The 27,557-nt window shown below is 45.5% G+C and overlaps 2 protein-coding genes across 3 annotated transcripts in view; both read left to right on the forward strand.

Annotated features, from left to right (window-relative positions):
- Positions 1-3,769: 3,769 nt before the first annotated feature.
- Positions 3,770-27,557, forward strand: part of BLK (BLK proto-oncogene, Src family tyrosine kinase) — a 44,505-nt gene continuing 20,717 nt past the window's right edge. Inside the window, exons 1-3 of one of the 2 annotated variants that reach the window (XM_057427751.1) lie at positions 3,770-4,370; positions 22,209-22,308; positions 24,401-24,449. In XM_057427751.1, the coding sequence (XP_057283734.1) occupies positions 22,210-22,308; positions 24,401-24,449 (148 nt within the window). In that variant the 5' untranslated portion in view covers positions 3,770-4,370; position 22,209. Of the gene's footprint in view, positions 4,371-14,044; positions 14,263-22,208; positions 22,309-24,400; positions 24,450-27,557 lie in introns of those variants that run through there. The other variant, XM_057427752.1, reaches the window with a different exon arrangement.
- The window catches only part of FDFT1 (farnesyl-diphosphate farnesyltransferase 1), a 133,826-nt gene continuing 130,859 nt past the window's right edge, over positions 24,591-27,557 (forward strand). Inside the window, exon 1 of the mRNA XM_057427755.1 lies at positions 24,591-24,594. The gene's annotated coding sequence lies outside the window, so the exon portion shown is untranslated. The remainder of the gene's footprint in view (positions 24,595-27,557) is intronic.

The following is a 27,557-nucleotide window of genomic DNA, read 5'->3' on the forward strand; positions in this document are numbered from 1 at the left end:
GAGTCAAAATAAACCTATGCAACACCAACACTGTTATAGCTCAGACTTTCTTCTTTTGCTCAGATACAGAGGCCTTTCTGTTGCACTCAGAGCTCTAGTTCCCAGGGCTACACCCCACAGCACCTTTGAAAACAGCAGCTTTTCCAGCTGACTCCTGAATACTTGGGAACACATGGATCCAAGCCTGGGTCCTTGCTAGGATGTGGTTTTGCAAAGCCCAAGCTGGGAATTGCTTGTTGTAGTGACAATTCCCTCCAGATTTTCTTGGGAACCCAAATATCCTTTGCCAGTCTGAGTACCACAAATGCTGTAAATGTAGATGTGCCCTATAGCCAGCTGAATCTTATCTGGGCCTTCTGAGCTGCTTCTGTAACACCTGAAATGGACAGAAATGGCCTTTCCTCTGCTATAATGGCAGCAGTTCAACGCAGCTTGTGTTTGAACCATCTGATTCTTGCCCTGGCTCCTGGCTTTGGGTGATTTCTCCTTGCAGGCATCCTGTCAACAGAACATGGAAGACCTGGACCTCCCATCAGGGGTGTGTGGCCATTCTGTGGGACCATGAGGTGGGAGCATCTTGCATCCATGGTTGCTTCTCAGTTACTAATAAACACATTCACCCCAAAGCAAGCCCCTGGGGCTCAGCCTGCCCAGGCTGGGATGGGTAGATCTCAACCATCACCATCATATCATAGCCAGTGCAGCCTTCACTCCCTGCACAGGGACCTGTGCCAGGAAATTCCTCTGATATGGTTGGAGGGCCACCTGGGAGCCCATCATCCTGGAAATGTGGCAGAGGCACCTACAGAGGGCAGTAGGTCTCCAGCTAATACCGTCCCCTGGTCACCCCAAGGGAACTGATGCCACTAGAGAAGACCTGCAGAGGGTTGTGGTCCCCTGGCTGCTCCTGATTATGGACCACTGAGGGACCCGGGGCTGGCCTTTTTCAGTAGTGCTCTGTTGTTTAGTCTGGGTCAGCTGTTTAACGGCTTCAGCTGGCTTTTCTCAGCTGGGATGGCATGAGGTTTCTGAGCAACACAGGTGAAATAACCCACTGCAAGGACAAGCCCCTGCACCCATGTGTTCGGTGCTGCTCTGCTTCTGGATGATGCTGAGCATAAACTGCTCTTCCTGCTAACATGATGTGCATGCTGGGACTGAGGAATTGCTTTTCCCATGGAACGGGTTGCCTGACCCCACCTTCAGACTGAACCTGCTGTACACTAGTTGTCAATTACTGGGATGGGGCATGGGGAGGAATAGGGTTCTGGGAACCTAGAATAAAGAGTCAGGGAGTGCTGAGGCTATTTCAGCATAATACAAGTTCAAGCAAGAGGTAAATTGGCTATTGGGCCATATATCCTGCAGGCAGGTGGAGGAAGAGCGGTGATGTAGGGATGCAGGGGAAAGATGGAGGTATGTGAAGTGCTTCAAGGCAAAGAACTGTAAATATTTTACCGCTACTTGGAATAGTTCTTAACCTTGACCCTCCTCATGCAAATGCCATCCCTGTGAGCTGTTATGCTTCTTTCTTATGTATTTTCATACACATATATTTTGTTATATATATTACATATTCATATATATTTTTTGTTTTCCTATGAATTTCCAAACCAGTTGTATTGTTGGTCCATCCATTAACCCCTCCCATCAAATAATTTGTAAACTTTCAGGTGAATTCTAGCTGAGTTTGGTAGAGAAGGAAATGTTTCAAAGATGCAAAGAGATTGCTGAGCAAAGGCATGAGAAGACTAAGTCCACCAGAGGAAAAGCTTCATGGTGAGCACGACAGGGTATTAAACACCAAAGCATCAACAGGAAATCAGATTTCATAAGTTTCACCGTAATGGAACATCGTGGTGGTTTTTGTGTTGTTTGTTGCCTTGGGGTATCAGCAATATTTTCTCTACGGGTTTCTCCCAGGTGAGGCATTATCCAAGACAAAAGCAAAGGGCAATTGAGCCTGAAGTCCTATCAAAAGTATGGTGGGAATTTTCAGCCCATCTGTTTTTTCATAGGTTAAAAGAAACACGTTTCCTGAATCCAGAGCTCATTTTGCAAGTGTGTATTAGCGGGTTATCTCTCCTTCCAACTCCAAAAAAGTTCCCAAGCCCTGAAGAACTAGAAATCATTTCCAAAGAAAATCAAAACCTTTTTGAAGGTTTGAAGTGGCTCATTTGTAATGATTGTCCTTTGATAAACCTTCTAATCCGGTTTGTTGCAGCAACCCATATAAGTAAAGGATATTTAAAATCTCAGGACTGATGCGTAGCTTTTATTGCTTCTCTGCTGGAAAAAGGACTTGAGTTCCACTTTCACCAAAAATATTTGTTGTAAATTATTTCCCAAGACTGCTAGTGAGCCAAAAATTCCTCTTCCAGTTCTACCTGGCTACCTTGTCAAGGCATCTTCATTGAAAAACACAAGAATGGAGGTATCTTGGGTGGACACCATCTCCTCAAACTTCAGTTCAGAAATTCTGTGATTACCCTCAATTTATTTCCTTGGCTTCCTGAGCCGAGGAATGGAAAGATAAGGAAAGCCCATTTCAGATACCTGCTTTAAGTTAGGATGAATGAACAATGAAATAGAAAGCTGCAGCACCCCTGTCCTTGTCATCCCCTTTGGTGCCAGAGTCAGTTTCTACTCACTTTCATGTCAAGAGCTGGGTGAAATTTACAGGATTTGTAACTGATTGTCAGAAAACAGAGTTTCACTTCAACACTTTGTGGCCAGACAAACTTAATCTGGACAACAGCTTCAGCTCAGGGCCAAAAATGAAAGACAAATTATTGGGTTTGACCTTTTTTGTCAGCACAGCAACTTCTTTTTTCATCTCCCTAGATCAAACTGACCCTTTGGGGGGACATTTAAATGAAAACAAGTGAAATGTTGTTGTTTGTTACATTCTTCTGCTTGCTGCTTTTTCAGCCTAGGGAATGAGCCATTAAATCAGATTTTTACAGAGCACTCCCAGTAACCACTGTCCCAGACAGATCCATGCTTTGGAGGTTGTCTCCATCCCCTAGTCACCCATTAGCAGCAGGCTGCTACCTCAGGCACTGATGCTACCTAGAACTGCAGGACCGAGACTCAAGATTCAGACTTCTCTGACATAAAGTTGCCATCACCCATCTCAAAAAAGAGTTGACAAGCAGCCTGTTGGTTAAACAGTCTTAGGCAGGATTCCTATTGTCCTCTTTGGCTGGCTTGCCTTTCTTCTTGTCTTGACATGGTGAGGCTGTATCCAAAATCCAGCAGGATCAGTAGGTGACACACACCAGCTTCCTGACCTTCAGCCAGGTTGGTGGGTCTGAAATCCTGCTGATGAGGGTGGGAATGAGAGTAATGGAATACTGCATGGTGCTCAAAGACTCTTGGGGATAGCAGGAGGAAAAAGGCACCTGCACAGTGAGATCTGAGCTGGTCTCTGCCCACAGCAGGTCCAGGTGGGCACTGGGAGCTCAGCGCAGGCAAAGCTTTTTGCAATACATCAAGTAGCTGATTGCACAAAACAGAGGACAGGCAGATCTTACAAGATATTACATACAAGCGATCAAGAGATATGAGGATGTGCTGTCAGCTCTCTCCCGTAACTCTCTTACCCCCATGCCCTCAATGGCATCAGCTGTCTTGTACTCATTACTGAAAGGCAGCCAGCTCTGCAGAGTGAGGAGAAGTTGCTCTTTAGGTGAGATTTTAAGCAGAAATAGAACCTGAAAATGGAAAGTGAGTGAGATTACAGCACCGTAACCTAGTTGACTACAAAAGGGGAAACTGCTCAGATTAGAACCTGACTGGAGATAAGCTCTCCCAGAGGTTAAGTGCATGCAATAAGTATCTCCATGCCTCCTATTGGCCCAGGCTGATCTTAGCTGTGAATGGGCCAATCTAGAAAACTCAAACCCCCATATTTCTCCTCCCATCTGCAGACCAGTTTTACACCCTGTGGCTCAAGGGGATGATTTTCAAGTCACATCAGCCTGAATGACAGTGATTCAGGGCATCATTTGTAGCAGGACAGTACTTTTTATAGCCTACCGAGCCTTTGTGGGTAACGGCTCTTCTAAGGTAGACACTGTTCTAACATTAGCGTTAAAGGAGCAGTGTGGTTATACTACCAGCTCTTAATTGCTATAACAAACCAGTTTGATTTGTCATTCAGCTCTTATCGACAGGAAACCACTAACAGCAGTCAACTGATGTCACCAATTAAAATTAGGGTTTCTCTTTCTACCTGCTTTAAGGATTAAAACTTATCAAGACACTGTTTATGTTCTTAAGTGTGCACCCTGAGAGGGATTTTTTAACTCTTATGGACAGCTAGGATCAAGTGGGACATGATTTAATCGGAACATAGGACCCACCAGGTAAGTGCAAACAGTTTTCCAGCAATTTTGCTTCATTCCTGCTGCCTGATTATTGCTTGGTGCTCCGTTGGGTGCATCCCCTTTGATCATTTAGATCATTGGCTCATCTATGAGATAGTGGTAATGAAGCCCTTAAAAGACTGGGTGAAGGATATTCAATGGGCCACACTGCTGCCGCGGATTGGGGCAGGGTGCACATCTTTCTTTCCTTCTGGCAGTGTTTCAGTCCTGAAATTGGGGTGCTTGTTGAGGTGGGACTGATGCTCTAAGTCATCCACTGGCCCTGCAGGTCCTCTCTTGGGCACAGATAAATCTCTTTCTCTTAAAAAGCATAAAAGTAGATGGATAAATAGCAAGGCGTGAATGAGTTTCTTCCAGCTGAATTCATTGGAATGGTGAAAGAGAGGGGAGAAAGTGAAATCAGGAACCTAATTCTGATTTTAAGGGGAAGTGGAAGTTTGAATGCTCAGGCTCCAATTTGGCAGTCTTTGCTGAGCTGGAGGCATGGGTGTCGCATGTGGTAGAAAGGAAGGCTGAAGCTTTAATTCCCTTTCTGCCAAGAGGCCCATTTGAGGTGGAGGATCTTTGCTTTCTTTTGCCCTGCTGATGGGTTGGATGGTCTCCTTGGAGGTAATATTTTGTTTCCATCAGCTCCTCCGTTCAGGCTGGTAAAGCCATTGTCAGGTTAAAGCTGGTTGTGGACAAAGCTTCTGGCAAGTTGGAGATCTCCAGCGGAGTCATGGGGAGGATGGACTTAATGTTTTGCCCTTTGGTCAGTTCCCATCCCCATGCATGCAGAGTCTACACTAGGTTCATATCTTTCATTCTTGATTAAAATTTAGGCCAGATTCAAAATTCCACAGTGCTCTGACGTGGAGCCTGGATCTCTCGGAAGCCATCTTGCTTGCTATGCCACTTCTGGGAAGGAAAAGCAGTTGCAGCGTTGCATGGTATTTGCATCTCAGACCTCCTCTGGTATTCATTCGGTGCCTCGTGGCCAGTGGTGCCTGGCAAGGCAATGCTCTTCAAGGTGTTTCAGTTAGACAACTAGAGAAATGGGGGTATCTCTTGCCTTTCTTGCAGGAATGCTGTGATATTTAATTGATTTTGAAAGTGCAACTTCAATGTCAGCAGAGAGGGCCCCTGCAGCATGCAGTGCACACACACAATCCCTGCTCTGGTATGTGCTGGAAAAGAGAAGGTAGATGGAAACGAAGAAGAAAAAAAGGATAGGTGTAGGGCAGGAAAGGCACCCTCAGTAATACACTCCATTAGTCATTCTGTCAAGGTTTAAATAATTTTTATAAGAAGTCTTGAGGGCTGCAGAGCTTCTAATCTCTTGTCCACATTTTGTTTTTTTCTCCCAGACCTCCCTCCTGAAGCATTTTTGGAGAGGAGCATTTTACAAGAGTCTGTAGCAAAAGGACAAGGGGGAATGGCTTTAACCTGACAGGGGAGACTGAGATGAGCTCTTAGGCAGAAGTTCTTCCCTTGTGGTGAGGCCCTGGCACAGGGTGCCCAGAGAAGCTGTGGCTGCCCCATCCCTGGCAGTGTTCAAGGCCAGCTTGGACAGGGCTCAGAGCAACCTGGTCTAGTGGAAGGTGTCCCTGCCCGTGGAAGGGGTTGGAACTGGATGATCTGTAAGGTTCCTTCCAACCCAAACCATTCTGTGATTCTGTGTTTCTATGATTACCGTTATACTGATGCACAAAACTCTGTGAAAAAAAACACAAAACTTTTGGCCCATTTTTGATTTGTTCTACCAAAGTAGAGCTATCACTGTGCCTTGAGGGTTATGAATTCAAAGGCTGAACTTTCTGATGAAGGAGGAAAGACCCAAGACATATTTTAGTGAAAATTTCATGAAGATGATACTGATTTTTCTTTGTCTGCTTTTCTAATGACTTTCATGTTCTGCCATGCTCATGGCATGTTCAGGGATGCTTTAATACCCTGGGATTTCAGCTGAAATGGTGTGCTCCCTAGCCTTTGTTAAATAAGCCCAAGATATCCCAGGCTGCGCATCCCACTTCTGCACACTCTGGGCTCTGTTTCTCCTTCAGACAAGTCTATCAGCTCTTTTATTTCTGCTTTGTGACTTTCTTTCTGACTGACCTTTCAACTTCTAATTCTCTGTGGCAGTTTTGTTACAACATGAGAATTCTAAAATGTCTTGAAGCTGTATTTATGTGCAGACAAGGCTTTTTGTCATTTTGGTCAGGTCACCATGGTTTTCACGGGGGTCACAGCACTGTGTTGGGCAGAGTGGGAACACCTGGGCACATTATTACTTCATCATTATTTGTCTTCCTTCCTTCCCCTCATTCTTTCCATTCTCTCTGTTAAAAAGGGAGTTTCCTTGCTGCTCTTCCACGGTTGACAAGACTCTGGGGGCAACCAAGCGTTGACTCCATGTGGGTGAGCTCCCCTGTAGTCAATTATTTCCTGCAGGCCCACAGGGTTTAATCATGGGCAAGAATTTAACAAGATACCTGGGGCTAAACCCCACTGGAGCCTTTGACAGCCCCGAAGTTTCCATTCACATCTTCATTTTATGTGGTGCAAGTCAGCTTTCTCATTGGGTCGACACCACATTGCAAGATTAGAAGTAGCTGAGGGGATAAAAAAGGACGCAATTCAGCCTTGGCAGAGGTTTTTGTAACAAATTACATCCTCAGGGTACTGCTGCTCATTGCGGAAGGAATGGTTGCACTGCTGAACATCACTGTGAAACTCAAAATACATCACTGTATGAAACAGGATACACAGGGTCATGGTTATCACTTAAAAAGAGATGCTAAGGGGCAACATATGCAATACAAACGTAAACCAGCCCTTCAGTATTTCATGCTGGACAAGCCATTTACTTCAAATGGGTTATCCTGTCTTCTACATCAGAGGTTAAATCTATGTGAATTCATTTGACTGGCCAGCCAAAAAAATCTGCCTCTCCCCCAAACAAAACTCAAACCACAGCAGACCCTTGTGTTGAAATAAAAAATAGGTCTCTAATTATAATTGTTTCCAAGAAAAAGTTGCAACTGAGCAGGAGAACAATGTTTCTGCGGTTTTACAGAGCAGTTTTGCCTTTACTAATGTTGGTTAGTTTTAATTAGGAAAACATTGTGGGCTTGCCTATTCAAACTTCCAAACCCAGTTATAAATGCCTGAAGGAGGGGGACACAGTTGAGCAAAGGTGTGGAAATGATATGAGGAATTTTTGCAAGAAGTCTTGTTGCTTCATTTGCTGAAGCAACTGCAAAGAAGGAGAGAATAAATATCGTCGACCATGGGCAAGACAAGCAGTTGTAGGTCTTTCAGTGATGGAGATTAGTGCTGATATTTAGGAAGTCATTTTAAGGCTATAGGAATTGGAGAGCTGTGATAGACTGATGGGGAGCAGTGGAAATCTCCATTATTGAAAGCTTTGAAGCACAAGTTAGGTAGTCTCTCAGATGCAATGTAGGTCCACCAGATTGACCTTCAAGTGGCCAGTCACCCATTTCTGCCATCCTGTGTAACATATGTGGCTTTAGAAGTGAAATGTGCCTTTCAAAATCTCACTCCTGCATTTCCCCCTCTTTATTTATTTACGTATTTATGAAATTATTCTCCAGATTTTACTGAATCTCACTGATTTCTGCTCCTCTGGAAGCCGTGAAAAGTGTTACTGGTCAAAAGGCAGCATGCAGGACCCCTCCGGTCCTGTGTCTCAGGCACATAGGAAACTGAGCACAAATAGAAAAAACATGGCTTGCAAATGAAAGTTTTGCTACCTAATGAGGGGAGAAGTGTCAAAATTTAGAATCATAGACTAGTTAGGGTTGGAAAGGACCTTAAGATCATCTAATTCCAACCCCCATGCCATGGACAGGGATACCTCACACTAAACCATAACACCCAAGGCTCTGTCCAACCTGGCCTTGAACACCACCAGGGATGAAGCATTCACAACCTCCCTGGGCAACCCATTCCAGTGCCTCAGCACCCTAACAGGAAAGAACTTCTTCCTTATATCCAATCTAAACTTCCCCTGTTCAAGTCTTAACCCGTTACCCCTTGTCCTATCACTACAGTCCCTAATGAAGAGTCCCTCCCCAGCATCCCTATAGGCCCCCTTCAGATACTGGAAGGCTGCTATGAGGTCTCCACGCAGCCTTCTCTTCTCCAGGCTGAACAGCCCCAACTTTCTCAGCCTGTCTTCATACGGGAGGTGCTCCAGTCCCCTGATCATCCTCGTGGCCCTTCTCTGGACTTGTTCCAACAGTTCCATGTCCTGTTTATGTTGAGGACACCAGAACTGCACACAGTACTCCAGGTGAGGTCTCACAAGAGCAGAGTAGAGGGGCAGGATCACCTCCTTCGACCTGCTGGTCACGCTCCTTTTGATGCAGCCCAGGATACGGTTGGCTTTCTGGGCTGCAAGCGCACACTGAAGCTGGCTCATGTTCATTTTCTCATCAGCCAACACCCCCAAGTCCTTCTCTGCCGGGCTGCTCTGAATCTCTTCTCTGCCCAACCTGTAGCTGTGCCTGGGATTGCTCCGACCCAGGTGTAGGACCTTGCACTTGGCATGGTTAAACTTCATGAGGTTGGCATCAGCCCACATCACAAGCGTGTCAAGGTCCCACTGGATGGCATTCCTTCCCTCCAGCGTATCAACCGAACCACACAGCTTGGTGTCATTGGCAAACTTGCTGACAGCACACTCAATCCCACTGTCCATGTCAGCGACAAAGATGTTAAACAAGACCGGTCCCAACACTGATCCCTGAGGGACACCACTCATTACTGGTCTCCAGGTGGACATTGAGCCATTGACAACTCTTTGCATGCGGCCATCCAGCCAGTTCTTTATCTACCGAGTGGTCCACCTATCGAATTGATGTCTCTCCAATTTATTCCATTGTTTGGGGTATCCTGGCTGCCTTACTGGTGGTTGAATATGTAACAATTTTTGTGAATGAAGGCTGGTTGAAAAAACTCATTATGCCATCTGCTTAAGGGTCCCTATGGCCAAGAGGTAAAAGAGGTGATTAGTCCTGAGTCCAGGTCACTGGGGTCCCAATTTACTACATTATGGTGTATCCTTGTACACAGAAGGTTACAGCTTCCCTGTTTCTCAGATCTCTGTGCTTCCCCAGGTTATAGTGGCTAGTGGTAAAGGACTGTCAGGTCACAAGAGGTCTCCTCATAAGGAGATTACCCTCTTCTTCATGAAACCCTGGGGTGGGAAATTAAAACCTTGACAAAATGCTGCAGGCAGAGGAGCTGCAGGACTTCTTTCAGCCCAGGCAGTTGCTTGCCCAAAACCCAAGCCATCACAGAATCGTAGAATGGAAAGGTTGGAAGGTACTTCAAGGATCATCTGGTCCAACTTTTCTTGACAAAGCATGATCTAGACTAAATGTGCCAGCACCCTGCCCAGCTGAAACTTGTGTCCAGCACTAAGGAATCCACCACTTCCCTGGGAAGATTATTCTAGTGGCTGATCGTAATGATGGCATCCACATTTACATGAATATCTGCTTATGGTGAATGGCTTGGAACCATGAAAATTTAGGGCAGAACATTTAAAAATATTTTTCTGGGAGGACGATGTTTAAGAATTGGGCTTTGAATAGAAGTTAAATTTGATCTATGGAAAAATGGAGGTGTCACCTCCAATACATGATGGAAGAGTGGAAAACGAAGGTCAAACTAAACAAATGGAGAAATTGAGAAACTTTAACTTGACATTTATCTCAAGACTTTTTCCTGGCTGTCTCTTAGTATTTAGCCTTTACCATTTTGGAAGTACAGGAAGAAGACCGCAGCTGCTTGAGACATTAGTATAGCAAACTTGCATGGGGAATTATTCTTTTTCCAGTGGCAGATGCCAATATGCATGGTGTTTTTGTGACAGAACATTTTTAAGAGTGGCAATTTCCCATGGAATGCTTTTTTTCCCTGGAAATTTTGGGGGAAAAAGTGTTCTGTGTAAAAGTCACAGGGTGGGCTGCCAACGAATAACAACTGTGCACAGAAGGGAATCATGATTATAGGGATCTGTACAGGAGAAATCTTAGCCAGGACCAGGAAGAAACCATGGCTGTTTAAATGTCAGTATGGGCACTGGCAAAGCAAGAAACTTGAGGAAATAAAATTTATCCTGGATCTAACGCAATAGAATTAGACCAAATTAAAGATAAGGAAACCCGAGCGTGGATCAGCCCCATAACTTCTGTGCTGTAAACGATAACTTCTGCAGTAGACCTGGCTACAATGTTTGGCCTTGTTCTGCTGCGTCTCTCTCTCTTTCAAGCTCCATTGCTAAGTTTAAATGTTCTTTTAATTCTGAAAGGTAAGCTCACTTAATTTTGAATACGGTTTTAAAAAGTGGTGTTGGGGTTTGTTTTTTGTTTGTTTGTTTGAGTTTTTTTTCTTTACTAGCATCAAAAGGGAAATAATACTGGGGCAGGGTCTTGGCTGCTGCAAGTAGCCATGAATAAGCATGATACGAGCGGTGTAGAAGCTGCCTGGCAGGGAAGACTGGTCTGGGTAGGACAGAATAATCAGCATCACCATGTCTAGCATGGTCTGGCTCTTGGGAGCAAGGGCCACACATTCTTTCAGCAAGGTTTTGTGAGGACTGGTACTGCCTCAGGGCGGAGGACTGTGTAAGATGCTTTTCCAGTGGCTATTTTCTGCAAGCAGTTGCACTGATTCTGGGCAATGGAAAATCACACTTCCATGAGGTCACCAGAAAGGTGTTTGTTTTAAAATGTTTTCATTTCTCCTCATTAGTTCTCTTATTTATTTAAGTGTGAGAAGAAAAAGAAAAAAAGTCACCTCATCCCTCCAAAAAGACTTTTTCTAACTGGAGCCAGACAAAACCTCTTTGAGGTCCCTACTAGTAGAACACCCCCCAGCTACCATCAGCCAGAGCTACTGCTGCATTTTCATTCCAGTCCTTCAAGATAGTCCATGGGATTCAACAATAAATAACAATAGTGGAAGAAGAGGGAGCCCATCACCACCCTGCACTTGGGATGGTTTGGTATCTGGGACTACCCAACATGTCTGTGCCTGACTTTCACCCCAAACCTGGTGATGTGTTTAGGATAATCAATTAGGAGAAAAGGGACTGCCTATCTTTTGGAAAGCAGAGACCCAACAGGTGGATAGTGCAACCTGAGCAATCAGGCTGGACTTCCGAAACAGAAGGAGGTTATGCAGTGTGGGTATCTGGCTGTGGAGTCATCCTAGTGGGCTGTGGGTCATCTGGATGGAGGCTGCCACATTTTCTGGTCCTTTTCTTCATCCTGTGGAATGGTGGGTCCTAGAAGCTTTTCTTATGGCAAGACTAAGAGCACATGGGCTGGACCTCAGATCTTCATGAATGTCTTGTAAGGAACTGTAAAAGATAGCAGAGACAAGCCAGCCTCAGGATTGCATTCTTGTGCAGAGGCCTGCAAAGATGATGGAGAACATCTGGGAACTGACATGAAAGCAAGTTGGAAACCACTACCAGACAGACCTTACTCTCTGGGTGAGATTACAGCCTGTGCTTTCAGGTTGGGGAAGCAGGGGCAGATGGAGCCCATCTGGAGTGACCCAGGAGATGCACATGAGGGACTTTCTTTTTAGTGCTCTTTTTCACACGCTTTCTCAGTGGTCTCCCTACAACTGCTCTCAAAGGACATCCCTGGGCTGTCACTTCATGATTTATGAGTAAGCAAATTGCAAAAGGGCTCTCTCAGCTCAGGCTTCTTGACTCTGGGTCTCACCTTATGGCCATGAGGTGTCCAGCCTGGAGGACACAGAGGGGATACAAGCATGAAGGGTTTTGCCCCAGATGACATGCAAAGTCACAGCCACTATATCTTAGATACCAGAAATCTTCCCTGGGATACAATAGCCAAACCACACCGTATCTAATCCTTTTTATTTTTACTTCTTCTTGTGGCTCTCACTGCAAGGGTCTTTGCAGCAGCTCTGCTGCAGCTGCTGGGTTTCCCCACTGTCAGCACCAGGAACACATCTCAGATCAGAAGCAGGTTTCTGTCTGGAGCAACCACACAGTTGCCCTGTTCCTCAGGATTACTTGGCAGCCACTAGCTTACTTCTAAGCCTTTGCTGCACCTTGCAGTAGCTTCTCTTTCTACCTCAGCAGTGGATGACAAGCAGCTTCCAAAAAAAAAGCAACTTCCCTTTTCATAGAAATAGGAAGTGAAGCTCCCTTAGAGGTCAGGTACCTCAGATGTGCTCTTCAACAATGGACGAGCCACTGCTCTAAAGCTCAAAGCACTCAACTAATCTCTCCTTCCCCAGCCACAACCTGACCACCTCCATGCCTCTCCACTGCCCTTAGCTGGAGGACAGTTGAGCAGGTAAAATGCAAGTTTGATGAACCTTCAAGGGCTTCCTCATTTCTGTATCTCTTTGGTATGCAAACAGGAGGCCAGCATACCTGGCTGAGGGGTGATGGGGTGGGTGTCTGTCCTGGTTGTCTTCACAGCCACCCTGTGCTGACCCCCTAGGGTAAGAGGCATGGTGCAACCCCCCAGCAGAACCCTGCTTATGGCCCAGATAGCCTTTCAGCCCTCCGTGGGGTTTTCTTCCTTTGCCCGGAGCACAGTTGCAGAGCCAAGGCTGATTTCCATGCCATGTGTATGGTAGTGGTACTGAGGCACTAGGCACATACACCCTGGTGCTCCCATCCCACACAGCATCATGTCCTCAGCCAGCCTCATCTCGTCCTTGGTAAAGGTCCTCTGCCTTGACCTCAGCTTAGATGTGCTCTGCAAAGCCTTTCGTCCTGTAAACAATATGATCAGTGTGTTGGCAACCTTTATGTTGTGCATCACACTCTGTGGATGATAGTTCGTGTTTGTCCTTCTCAGTGCAAACTCTGCGAGGTCATTGCAGCCTCAAGCTGGCTGGGACCAGGTGTCCCTTCCCTCCTGCTGTCACATATAATGCAAATATGGTGTCATGTAGTTACCCACAGAGGTTTACACAGTGGTTTTTTGGGGCCTCATCTCTGCAGCAGCCAAAGAAAATATATTGAAAACACCCAGGAGAAGCCAGCTCTTCATGCACCCTATGGGAAGCCTCAGGAGTTGATAGAATCAAATCCTGCTTCTTTTACAACATTCATCTCCTAAAACAGAAGCATTTCATTTTTCCTATTGAACACACTGAGGCAGAGTGAGAAAGTGACTTTCTCAGAGTCACCCACAAGTCCCTGTCCAGGTCTTCATTCATTAGACCACACTGCTATGGTTGAACAGGTTCATAGGGGGTTGGGGCTCACTGGAATGAGATGCATTTAATCTTAAAAGGGTCTTTTTCTAATCACAGAAAGGAAGGAGCATTGCAAAGCCAGTTTGTTCAGCTGTTTCCTAAAATTTGGTGGTTTGCATAGTGGAAACACAATCCATTCACAGTCATTGTAGCTATTTTTAATGATGGCTGTTAATAGTTTGTGGCTTTTGCTGGGTTTCGTGTCTGGGTGGTTTTTGGGTTTCTCTCCTTCCTCACTGCTATTTTCATTGGCGAGGTTGTCTGGGAAGTGCAATTCCAACCCCCTCCTAGATGATCAGTTTTATATTCAAAATAGAGCAAGGAATCCTTGGGGGGCAGAAAAGAGCCAGTTCTGACACAAAGACCTGATTAAAAAAAGAAAGCCCATTAAATGCATTTGCAAAATCAGGCTGCTTCTGCAACCTGGGGTTGTAACTTTCAAAGCAGTCAGTCCCATGGACGGTGTGGATGTGGTGGGAGCCAGAGGTCTTTAACTGGGAAATTCTGCAAGGGTCCTCAGCCCCATGGAGCATCTGTCATGGGTCGGACCGGTGGCTCGTCCGTCCTTGGATTGCGTCTCCCGGAGCAGCTGCATAGGAAGCAGGCAAGTAGGGAACATCCCACCCAGATCTATGTCCCCCTGAGGGTGGGGAGAAGCCCAGCAGGTTTTTCTCTGTCTTCTTCCCTTCTCCTATCCCTCCTTCACATGATGTCCTCCTTCTCTGTTTTTCTTGCCTAAGATCTGTGGGGTAGAGAGATAATGGGGTCACTACCCAGTGGCTGCTAAGATCCAGCCCCGAGGAATGGTTTGCAAGAATGCCATTCCCTTGGTTTACTGCAAATGGAGAGTAGGACAAGTAAGTGCCAGGCATGCACAGCCTGATACCCCCATCCTCTCCTGCCCCCCTAGGGCCTTGGGGAAAGAGAGAGCATATGTGTGGGGAAAGCTGGCTGGAGCTGGGCACAGCTGTGATGAGTAGGGGAAGTGCTCTGGCATCCAGCAGCTATTTCTGGCATGCATTTGGAGGTGTTCAGGTGGGGAATTGGAGATGTATATCTTTCCTTACAGCCTTTTGCTTCACATGAGGATGGTGGGAGGAAGCATCATTCCCTCTGAGACCTGACCCAGGGAGGAGGTCTCTGACAGCACCAAATGCCTGACCATAAGCCTGCTGCCAGCTTCACTGCTCCTCTTGAGACATGGCTAAAGGGTCCAATGAAATTATATCCTCTTGCTATGAAAAGGCAGCCTCTGGGAATCAGGGCCTTCAGGAAGGGCCTTTTCCAGGGGCAGAGATGTGTAGAGATGTGAAGGAACATCCCATCCACCTCCTCAGTGTTGCCAGGGCTGTGAGGGCCAGGACCTTCCCACACCCTTACAGAGCCCTTGAAGTGCCATGAAACAGAGCATCAGGGATTCTGGCCAAGCAAACATGGCCTGTGCCTACTTCCATAGGACTTAGATGTCATGTAGGGGTGTCCTGCAGAGGGGATTTCTCCCTACTGTGCTTCAACTCACCCATAGCCTATTCTGCACGTGCAGTCCACACTGCCACGTTTGGCAGCAGGTAGGTTTGAGTTCAAATTCCAGCCACTGCAGAAGTTTCTGTTCATCAATGCAGTTTTGTGATAAAACCTCTCACACCTGAAGAACCCTAGAGATGCTCCATGTACACTAATAGATGTGCTTGCTCCTCTTGGCCCCATCCTCCTCTTTCCCCTCTTCCCAGTTCTGCTTCCCTGCAGAGCCATCCCCATCAGACATCCCACCAGACTGATGCATCATCTGGGGTGAGCTCATGAGGAAAGCATGTTAAAGGGAGATGGGATAAGCAGTCTTCCCTCTTGCTCTTCCTCCCTCTGGGACCCTGAGCCCTTCTTCTGCTTCCTGGCCAGCATCCTGTAGCTCAGCAGAGCATCTGCCGGGTTCCAGCAGGGCGCAATGCTCAATGTAAGCAGCCATTTTTCCTCCAGACAGATGTTTTGATTAGTGAATGACCATTCTGGCAACAGGCAGATGTATTCTGCTTCTGGAGAGAGCAAGAAACTTTTACTATCTTTCATTTCTTCCTTTTTTGTCCCTTGTCAAGAAACTTTTTACATCTGCTTAAACCTGGGGTCTTGGAAATCTGTGCACTCCCACCCCCCAGCCTCACACACAGCTTTCTCCCATGGAGTGTTCCAGCTCTTTAGAAAGTCCTGAAAGAGCCAGATGTTCTGCTTGGTTTGCATGGGCCAGGTTCACCTGCAAAGCATGGCCTAAGACAGGTGGTAGATTCAGGGCAGAAAGGGCAAGCTGGCTAGAGTTGCAGGAAAAGATCCCCAAATAAGCCAATGGGCTCCAGTCTCATTTCTTCAATGCATACCCCCTGCCAAGGAGGAGAGGGTAGGTTTGTTCTCTATATGCCTTTGACTGGCAGAGGACAGACCCATTTGGCCACACTGGCTGTGTTAAAGACTGCATCAGGACAGTACTTACATTAACACCTCACCATCATTAGCTGAGGAGCCAGGATGGTCCTGGGGGATGGCCTTTGTGTTCCCTTAGTGATGATTTAGACAGGCTAGAGTGTTTTAATGGGGCTTCAATGCAAGCACAAGTACAACTTGATGTATTTATCTAATGAGGACCAAGACTGGATGGGATCTGAACGTTGCCCGTAGGATATTTCCCATTCTCCAGCAAGGATGCAACATGCAAAGCAGACACCTGCTTCACTCCTCAGCATAAACCATGACATGTCTTGCTCTCGGCTCTCCAGCTCTTCACAGGGACTTTCTGCATTGCTATAATTGCTCCTCCACAGCCTGGTCCTGCTGAGCAGCATCTTTTAGCTATGAAAGCCACCCTGATGTTTGCTGCAGACCCAGTGCTGTGTGTACTATCACAGGAGGTCTCACTGCTCTCCTGTTTAAAGGCAGAGATCCTCAGCAAGACTTTGGCCGCTGTGTCCTAGAGGATGGTGGCTGTAGCCTCTGCAGAAGACCTTCTGCATGGTCAGTGCTGTTTATGGAACAGGACACTTGTTTTAGCTGTCTTCTAACCACCTCCTAGCAACAAAGCGGCTAAACATTAAAAAGATTTAAAAGAACTTGACCAAAACCCAGCAAAAGCAGAAACCAGGCACAATAGAAAATGCTTTGGTAGCAAATCTTCATTCCTATGTAAGTAGTTGATCTCACCAAGATCTTCAGTAATTCTCCTCTTCTGTGTCTTGCAAAGTAATCCAAAGTTGCCAGGCCAGGAAATGTATTGAAGAGCTATTTTGCTGAGGAAAAAGAATTAAATGAATCTGGGATGTGCCTAGAACTGGGGGATTTTTTTTCTATCGCATTTGTTTGCTCATCATTGATGCAGAAATGTAAATCTGGAATACTTTTATTATTGTATCCTAAGTGAGTTGATTTCGGCAATTCTTTCTGGAAGGGGGCGGGTTTGCAAAGAAAAATTCAGCAATTAAAACTCTTCATAATTGGCTATATCTGCATTTTCAAAGTATTTCCTTTAGGGTTTTTAATGGCACTTCCTTCTAAACAAAGTTTTTTCTCAAAAAAATGACACTCTGGAGTTTTATAATGAAGTGAGATATCTGATCTTGGTGAACTGTGAAAATGCTTTGTTGGACCCACCCTGAAATGTGAATGGAAAGGGGGCTCATTTTGTGATTTCAGTGGGCTTGAGGGTGGTTTTGGAGAGGCCTTCACAGTGAAATACTATTGGCTTGCTTGGGTCTTAACCTATTTTTCCATGGCACAGTTTCATGAGGGTGAGACAACTGACGAGCTGAGACTTCTGCTTTTCTGTGAGGTTCTGTCTTGTTTTTCCCCCGCATCCGCCCATACAATCCCAAGGCTGTTTGTCCATGTCATCTACATCCTTCTTGCAGAAGATGCTGCTGCATGCACATCAGAAACAGCTTTTGAGCTCTCTTGCTCTGGTAGTGGAAACCAGCCAGCCGCAGTAGATGGTGCGCGTATGGTGCAGGGCTGCTTATCACAAAGATGAGATTGCAAATGCTTGCAGTGCTTGGTTTTATCCAAGTACCTCCACCCTAACCTCTGATGTGCTGCAACAAAAAGAGTAAGTGCATGGTCAGGTCCAATTTGACACTGCCCTGTTGGTTTAGCCCACCCTGGCACTCAAAACATGCCAAGCATAGGGGCAAGTCAGGTCTCCAAACTCTGTGGTCAACAAAGACTTGTGTCTTCCTCTCTTGGACCTTGGTCCCTGGAGTTCCAAGTTAAGCTTGATGAGTTGCTCCTGTAGGGTATGTTCTCCAACCCTCTTTGAAGGCAGCTGTATGATAGGACATTTAATAATATCCTCTGCTATCCACCATGAAGATGCTGCCCAAATGCCAGCGGAAGTGTTACCGGAGCAGGGCATTGTGGTGGGATCTTCAGAAAACCTCCCCTGGGCCTGTTGCTGCAGGAACATCTGTACCTGCATCCAGCTCTCACTAGCTGAAATGTCACCTCAAACTGCCTCTCTGAAGGTTACTGAAATTACCTGCTTTCATCCTGCAACATGGAGCACACAGCTTGTGTTAGAGGTCCTATGCAAGCATCCAGTGTTCCTCTAACACACGTCTGTCCCACACACTTTCAGAGCTGGATTATACACTGAGTTCACTGTCCTGGTGCCTATTGCCTTCTTCACAAAGGCTTGCTTGAGTCTCACAGGAAGACTTCTGCACAAAATACGTTTACTCAAAACTTAATGGCCATAAACTAAAACGCAATAAGTTTCACCTCAACATAAGGAAGAATATCTTTAAGTTGAGGGTAACAGAGCACTGGAACAGGAGGTTGTGGAGTCTCCCTCTCTGGAGATACTCAAAATCTTCCTGGACACGTTGCTGTGTAACCTGCTCTAGGCAGCCCTGCCTTGACAGGGGGTTTGGACTTGATGATCTCCAGAGGTCCCTTCCAACCCTAATGATTCTTATCAGCAGCTAAGCTGGACTATTTTTTGATGAAACATTTTAAGTGTATGGAAAAACTTTGTGTTGCCTTAAATCTTTTTTGTTCTGTTTTGGTATTTTTTAACCTGAGTAAAGTTGAGGAAACAAGCTTCCCCACTCTCCGTTATTACATATAAACCAACATTTTTAGATGTGAAGAACTGCAAGTTCTCAAAAGGAAATTTTCATGCTTTTCCGAGTTACTTTTTTCCCTCAGTGCTCTTTTCCACTGGAAAGAAGAAAACAAAAAAATCTGGGAGAACTACTATCAGCTTTCTCTTTTTTATTGTGAAACTAATTTTAAAAAGCATTAATCAGAAGCAGAAACACTGTGGAACAATTTACGTTCAACTCAGCCATATACATTCAACTCAGCCACATATGTTCAACTCAGCCACCTTTTTTGGAAGAAAAAGATTACTTTAAAAGAAATAAGAAAGCTCCATCAGCTGCGGGCTGGGAGCTCGGCAGCAGCTCTCCACATCTGACAACATTTGTCTGCAGTACTATTTTGGGAGTTTGTAAACCAGCTGCCGGCATGAAGGATGGTCGCGTTGGCAGCCAAAGGCTGCAGAGGCAACCTGGAGAGTATGACCAGTGGATTTCATAGGGACTGTGAATAGCCAGAGCTGTGCTAATGACTTCTGCGTATGGGTGGGAGCAGGTGGCCTCTGGGGGAGGTTTTTCTCTGGTTCCATTTCTCACCCATGCTGGGACTTGTCGTCCATGATTCTGTGCCGCTTTGCATGGATGTGTCTTAGACACAAGTGTGTGGGGTGAAAGCTCAGCTTGTGTAAGCATGCAGAGAGGTGTTTCCAGACTCAGCATGGTGCAGAAAGGGTTGCAGTGTCCTCATGGACACAGGAGAGCTGTGGGGACAGTGGTGAAGCACGGGAACAGGTTGCCCAAGGAAGTTATGAATGCTCCAGTCCTGGCAGTGTTCAAGGCCAGGTTGGACTGGGCTTGGAGCAGCCTGGTCTGGTGGAAGGTGCCCTACCTGTTGCAGGGGGGTTGGAACTTGATGATCTCAAGGTCCTTGCCAACCCTAACAGTTCTATGATTCTATGAGATGCCTAGGTTAGGACATGGTCCCCACTCCTCTCAAACCCTGTCAGAGGAGCTGGGATGGCCACAGACCCCTGGTGGGACTTGCTGAGGTTGACCTTCCTCCATGTCCTTTCCCATTCTGCCCCACCAGGGCTGTAACTGGGAGCAACACAAACCCCCAAAACATGCATCTATCATCACGTAGATGGTCCATCTGTCCTCTCATAAGATCATCCTCACGACATGACTGATGGTCAAAACATATTGTTGACTTGTGCTATACGTCAGATCTTCTAACTCTGCCGAAAAGACAGCAATTGCCAAATCTGTATCTCCCTTGCCTTGACTTAAAATGATACCTTTCAGTTCCCTGGGTGGAAAGGGAACTCCAAATATTCTCACTATCCTGGCAAATAACACCATTCAGAATCAGAAATCCTGGTGAAAGGGTATCTTCTACCAATTTGCAAGTGAAAGAGCGGGAAAAGCTCACGTACTTAATGAATCACATGCCATCGCATGACAACCCGGTTTTCTAAGTAAAGCAAACCCTGGTTGCAACCTGTAAGGGACGCTGCCAAATTAAAATTAACTTGCTGCAGGAAATGCTGTGGCTGATTCAGTGGGGGTAACTTCCCCTCCGACTTTAGTGCCCAGAGTGGTGCTGAGACCTGGGTATACATGGTTGGGCCATCTGTAAACTCAGGTTAAAGAAAAGCTCAGAGAAGTTTGGATGCTGAAAACCTTTCTATTGGGGGTGGGGGGAATGTGTACTGGGTTATCCTGGAAAGGACCTTAAGATCATCTAGTTCCAACCCCCCTGCCATGGGCAGGGACACCTCACACTAAACCATGTCACTCAAGGCTCTGTCCAACCTGGCCTGGAACAGTGACAGGGATGGAGCACTCATAACTTCCCTGGGCAGAAATATTTCACCAATTCCTCCCAGTTTGCTCACTTTGCCAGTGAAAATGAAAATAAGACAGAAGGGAGAAGATAATTTCAAAAAAATACACTTCAAAAAATATATATAGAAACCTCATTTCGGAGTCCCAGTTTTTGAAATATTAGATAATGTACTAGAAAGGAAAAAAGTTGCTTTTACAGGAATATTTTTTCCCACAAGTCTGGTTTGCTGGAACCTTTTTTGAACACATCTATTGGAGTTTGACTATAACAACACAGTGTCAGGCTGGCATTTGGGGGAACTGACTAACCATATTGATCCCTGGACCTCCAGTCCTGGATTCTCCATGTTCATTGCAGACTTTCAGGTAATTTGGCAAGAATAAGAGCCAACGAGTTTTTGTTCAGCTACAAGTACTCAGGCTTCAGACATGTAGCCCACACCTTTCAATGCCTTTGGTTCAAAGAAGGGTCTGGTGCAGACTTTAGTGCTGGTGATGTAGATACCTCATATACTCATGGCAACAGCACTTAAGTACTGCTGGCTTCAACTGTTCCCTACTTTTTCAGGTGGCAGAATAGGCTGAGTTTTCCATGGTTTGGCTATCTATCTTGACTATCCAGACCCAGTATTATGTCAGAATTATTGACCAGAGCTGAAATCACATTTCTGGGCTGCAATTTAAATGATCCCTCAAGCATGAGTGTGGAAATCTTAGTGCGGACCAGAGGATTGTCCATGGAAAGGGTTTGATTCATTTGTGCCTAGTGATCCTTGAAGTGTCCAGCAGGCCTGAGACACTCACATGGGGTTGGGAAACATAATCCACGATGTATGGGAGACCTACATCTTATGAGAACCCAGGGCACATCAAAAGGTACTAGAGCGTTGCATGTGGATGACTGAGTCAAGCCCTAGGCCCACACTTTACAGGCAGGATGGATACAAGTTACACCACATTTGACTCCCTAAGCTTCTTGCAGTCCTCCAATGTATTGCATAAAGTCCCACGCCTTCATAGACAAGCTGAGTCTGCGTCTGTGCTGCTTAAGCATGAGGAACGGCAGGATGGTACTATGTAGATAGCTACCACGTCTGTGTGCTGCTCTTGCTGTATGGGAACGACATGATGCATGGAAAGCACTGAGCAGCACGAGTATGACTTGTTCCAGCGTCTGTGTGACCCTCCTGAAGAACTGGTACACATGAACTGCACAGGAATATGCCCCAGGTTCGCCAGCACCACCTCTTCGACCCTCCAGCAGTGCCTGCATGTGGCGTCACTCAGTTCTGGAGCAAGTCTGCTCAATGAGAGATGGAGATCTCTGCATTGGAGAGGGGACATACTCAAAGCAGTCGTTTGTTCCAGTTTCTTTCTGGTGACCTATAGTGTCTGTCTGAGCCTCACCTGCAAAGTGTGAAACACCAGAGTTGCGCAGTAACACAAACACAAGTTCCAATGTAGTAGGAGGACCGTTGACAGGATGATTTTAGACTCTTCATTGCCTGATTTCCCTGACTTCTCATCTCCAACTTGTTCTTCATGAATAAGAATATGGTTTTGCCCCTTAGTGCCTGCCTCTTTCCCAGGAGCAGTCTCATTGAAAAGCAATTTCTGGTCTTCCTTCCAGGATGGGGTTGCTCGGGAGCAAAAATCAGTTGATGTCCAATGAAAAACATGCCTCTGGAAGCAACCCTAAAAGCAAGAGTAAATCTTCTGCGCCACCCAAGGTAAGCCTGCAGTTTTGTGTCCTTTTTGATCCTCCACAGGTTCACTTAGTGTCTGGAGTGATGCAGGCAGTATTTGTGCGTGCCAGCAGGAACTTGAGTACTTCTATGTCCTAAAATTTGGTCACCAACTGGGAATGTCATCCAAAGGGCAGAAAACAGATCTTTATGCCTGGCTTCCTCCTAAGAGCTTCTTAATATGGGATGAACTATCCAGCCGAGCCTTTCTCACTCTGGGTTTTTACTCTGTCAAAAAGGATGCCATTTTCTGTTTGGGGATATGCTGCTGCCATGAGTTGTCTGCGTGGGCTAGGGATGGTGGTGGTCTGAAAGAGTATGTCATGTTAAACCTGGCACTACTATTTGTGTGGGCTGGACTGGAGTGCAGGGCAGGAGACAGCGAGAGAAGGTGCAGTGTGTTCTGCATCCCTTGGTCACAAGTCCATAAAGTTGAGCCCCATATCTTTTAAACAGTGCCCTCAGCACTCTGCAGCCCAGGCTGATGTTGCTGACTTGCAAACAGCACAAAGATGGGTCAGATTCAAGCTAAGATTCAAAGCTGCAAACCGCAATGGAAACTTTACCATCAGGGGGGACAACAGGTTCTCTAAAGTGGTTCTACAGCTAATCTGTGTTGGGGTGGGCTGAGAATGAGAAATGCTGAGGATCTGCTGCTCCCTTTGAATCCATGTGGCCTCTGCTTGCATGGGCACAGATCAGGAAGGCACCAGGTCAGGATTTAGGAGATTTCAAATTGCAAACTCTTTGTTTAAACTTTGGAAATTGTTTTATCTATGTCTGTTGCTGTATAGAAGACATCAAGTTGTTCTTAATTGCCCTTGTCAGCACTGCATCCAGCAGCCAGCATAAAAGGTGCAGGTGTCATGTGAAAACGTTCTTGGGTCTTGAGCTCTGAGAGGGGGAGGAATTGCCTATAATTTCTTTTGATGGCAGGTGGAGATGTTTTTCACTCCTTTAGCTTAGTTCCCAAGTTCTCCCATGGTTATGAAGTCCAGTTTTCATGACAGCAGATGTCAGATTGAACAAGAAGATGTTCTTTTCCTTCATTTCCTTCTCTCCAGCCCACTGGAGAGAGGAACTGCTCTCAGTGTAAATACAGTATCATCAATCACCTTCTGATACTCATTTTTTTTTGCCACAGGAACTAAGCTCTCGCATGTCAGGGGAAGTCCATATTTCTTTCAGTTAAATTAGAAAGGGCAGTGGGTGAGCAGCTCTCCCACTGCACACTGCTGTTAAGTATGAGCCCAGCAGTGGTGTGGACAGGAAATACTTGATACTTCTAATTCAGCATCTGTAGTTCACTCCTTTTGCACATGTACAAAAATACTGTTAGTGGTCAAACGCCCACTCTAGTCACTAGGTCCTGATCACAGGACTGGTGTTTGAAGTTGAGTAGAGAGGCAAATGGAGCCCACCGAGCCATTTGCACAATAAATCTCTTAGCCCACAAAACAAGGTGGTTGTATCCCAGCTGTTGATTAAGAGTGGTCTATGGTCAACTGGCCACTCTCAGGGTCTGGGCCAAGCCAGACTAAGGATCATGTCAGCATTTTAAGGGTGTGCCCAGATGAGTTGCAGTAACTTGCTGCTGTTTAATTTGCCAATATGGTCACTGCCTCCGTTTTTTGAACATATCCCTGAGCAAAGGATATTCCACAATCCCTGGGACAATTATGGCAAAGAATATCCCCAGTTTTCTGCTTCAAATAATATTACAATGGTCATTTCTCAACAAGATCACTCATGTCTCATTGCCCATTGATCTGAAATCTGGCATGAGGAAATAAAAAGAGTTAGATAGACCATGGTCCAAATGAGCGGATAGCAGATTTATTCCTTTATTTGGAGGGAAGCCAAGGATTATTCAAGCTGACAGTTAAGATGTTGAAGAATATGTCAAGGTAAAATATGCTAAAGCCATCACGACACATACACAGCCAGGAGCAGGAGCTGTTGATTGACTACAGAGGGCTCTGGTTCAGACTCCTGCTCATCTGTGAAGCTGAGAGCAGGTCTTCCTGCAAACACAGCGAAGTAATAAATGTTTTTTCTCTTTCTATTTCTACCTAAGGGCAGACAAATTATCAGCATCCCCCATCTAAACCAAGCCTCTGTACAAGGTAAGACTCTTAGTTCTGTTACTGTTTTCTTTGCCTTCCCGTGGGGGTTTGCAAGGTGGTGGTCCCCCAGCAGCAAGTCTTGAGAACAAGCCGTCATGTCTCAGGCGTGTGGTTTCTGTATCTTTAGCATTGCCAGGCGGGGAGTTTATCAGTGTGCCTTGGAAGATTTAGTTTACATCACTGACTGTTTGTAGCTGCCAGTTTCCCCTGCTCATAAAAGAAATTAAGAGGGAAAAGCACTCCTTCACCGGTTGAGCAAAGTGAGATCTGAGACATCGACTGCATGAGATTTCTCTGTCTGCTGCCCTGTCTGCAGTGTGACAACTTCTGGATGCTGTATCCAGCCAGCTGAAAATTTCAGAGGAAACAGCAGGCATCAGAAAACCCAGAGAGACTACAAAGAGAACAAGAAGAAATGAAAGAGTATAAAATAAGGATGCGCAGAGCCCCTGCTTGGAGACTGCTGGCTTCTTCTACCTCTGCAATTATCTGCAGGTCGCAGATGGTGGTTGGTAGATGATTGCCTTTTAGCAGGAAAACCTCTGCTACCTCTGCCCAGCCTCTGACAACAACTTGTATACGTTTCTGTTTAAAGACATTTTGCAGATTAAGGACAGAGAGAGAAAATTAGAAGCAGGCAAAAAATAGAGGAAGCTTGGAAGAAAGGAGTTAGCAACACATGGCTATTCCTTATGAGGCAAAAGTGTAGTTTAGGGGAGACAGGGTATGAATAAAGGATGATGAGGGAGTTTCTACTGTGGGGCAGACAGAGGAACTCCTGCAAAGTCAGAATGCTTTTCAGAACTGACATTTGTTATGGGACCAGATTTCTGGGAGGTGTAGCTCCTCAACCATGTGAATGAGGTATGTTTCCATGGGAGTTCCATCTTTTTTGAGAAACCATGCTTTCTTTTTCAAAGTTGTTTTCATGACACGATGACACATTCCTAAGCAGTTGTGCTCTCCTGCCTCCACAACTGGGCGGGCACTGACAGTTTTTAACAGGGTTTTTATCAACCTCCTCCCTCTGGTGGGAAGTACAAGAGAAGGCGACTTTTACTTCTGCCTCATGCCAGAAGGCAGAAGTGGAAAGATGCTATAAAATGCATAAAGCACCATGTTAGCCATTTTCAGCTCTCAAAAATATTTTGGTTTGTAAGGTTCAGTTCCAGTTTTGGAGGAATATTCACACTGACAGGCTCGGGCACGTCTTATTTTTCTCTACCAGTGCCTGAGCTTACAGAAATGATGCTTGCTATATCTGATTCTGTCCTCTGTGGCAAAATGGGCTGATAGGAACCATGAAAGATATTTGAGATATCTGACATATTCTCAAGAAAGAAGGAAATCTAATTGAGTTGATAGAGAAAGCACAAAATCCAGACAATCCAATCATACAGAAAAGTTGAAAAGCTGAATTAAATTTTGTGGGAGCAGTTCAAATTCAATCAGGCAAAATTATTGACTATGGAAGTGTGGCATGGAATCTAAAATCAAAACCTTCTTTTTCCCTTGTTTCTTTTTGTTGTTAGGTGGTGGTGGGTTGCTTTTCTTTTTTCTCTGAATTCTTGGCATTTTGATATTTATTTTTTTTTGCTTATCTCAGTGTCATGCAACTTGTTTCACAGTTTCAAATTTTCACACCACCGTCTCAGAAATCATGTATTTCTTTTATATTAGCCTAACAAAAGCCTAATTCTTCCTGATGTTATTTATCTTAATAGAAATAACACAAAGGCAGACAAGGAGTGCCAACCTCTGGACTCAACTGCAGTGTTGGCAGCATTACCAATCCACTTTCCACTTGGGGTGGGTTCTTCCATCCTGCGAGTCTCTCATTCATTTTAACATGGTTCCCTAAGCACTTGTGATGTGTTTACAGTCAGTTCTATATCTGTATAGAGTCAAAACTTCTGTTTAATTCTGCACCTCTAAGGCCCCCAGTACGGCAAAGTCCTGTCCCAGGATGGTGGTCCCCAAACCCAACAGCTCCAGTGCTACAGCTGCTGCTGTTCCCTTGCATTGGGTAGATAAGACATAGCAGATAGGTAGAATAACCCCTGCCCTTGCCTTGCAGCTGCTCACAGCTGGATTTCAGTACTACTGACACAGAGAGTTGGTTGGTTTTGGTGCTTGTCCTCAGGCATTATAATAAGCTGCGACAGCACAGAGAATTGGTCTCTTTGCAAGGTCATTTCTTCTCATTGAGAGACTGCACTTCTACCTCTTCCCTTGATTTCGGCTAACCATAATATGAATAGGACTGATTTTCAGGGGGTGGGAGCTTAGCATGCTCTTGAAATTGAAGTCTTTTGAGGCATCTCAAGATTATCATCGAAGCTCTTAGTCTTTTATATTGCTGTTCTCTGGGTATGGATTTGAGTTTGAAAGGAATGTTGTCATAAATGTGGTTTTGAGCTTAATTGGGAAAAGGAGGGATTGGTTCACTGAAAAGGCTGACTATCAATGAGAAATTAAAAGTTCATAAAAAGTGGTCACTTCCAATCAAAAGCAAGAGAGGGAAGAAAATGAGAGGGAATTGCCCAAAATATTCAGATTTTCTAATAAAAATGTTATGAGTTTAGGTCTGATACAATCAGCTGTTGGCATAATCTACCCCAGGGAAGTGGTGGACTCCCCAGCATTGGACACTGTTAAGATTCGGCTGGACAGGGTGCTGGGACATCTAGTCTAGGTCATGCATTGCCCAGAAAGGTTGGACCAGATGATCCTTGAAGTTCCCTCCAACTTGGGATTCTGGGATTCAATGATTTTATATAAAAACCAGAAATTATCTGCAAAAACATTCACTGTGTCAAAACACATGGCAGAAAAACTTTTGCAGTGAAAGTCTGGATGTCCCAGGAGACATCTCCCATGCTGTCACCCCTGGGCTTGTGGACCAGCTGGGAGATGCAATATTTGTTGTCATTTACCCCGTGACCATCATAGCATGGCTCAAAACCACCTAATGGCCCTTTGGGGGACCCCAGCACAGTCTCAGCCTGCTCCGTAGCCATGAGACATTTCAAAGACCTTCCATTCACGACGGGGCAGAAGACTGGTTGAATCATTTCTATTAAGCCATCAAACTGGCACTCAGCCTAT

Source organism: Pezoporus wallicus, unplaced genomic scaffold (genome assembly GCF_028554395.1).
Source record: "Pezoporus wallicus isolate ANWC-B61680 ecotype Strahan unplaced genomic scaffold, APGP_CSIRO_Pwel_v1 contig_6464, whole genome shotgun sequence".
NCBI classification, from domain to species: Eukaryota; Metazoa; Chordata; class Aves; order Psittaciformes; family Psittacidae; genus Pezoporus; species Pezoporus wallicus.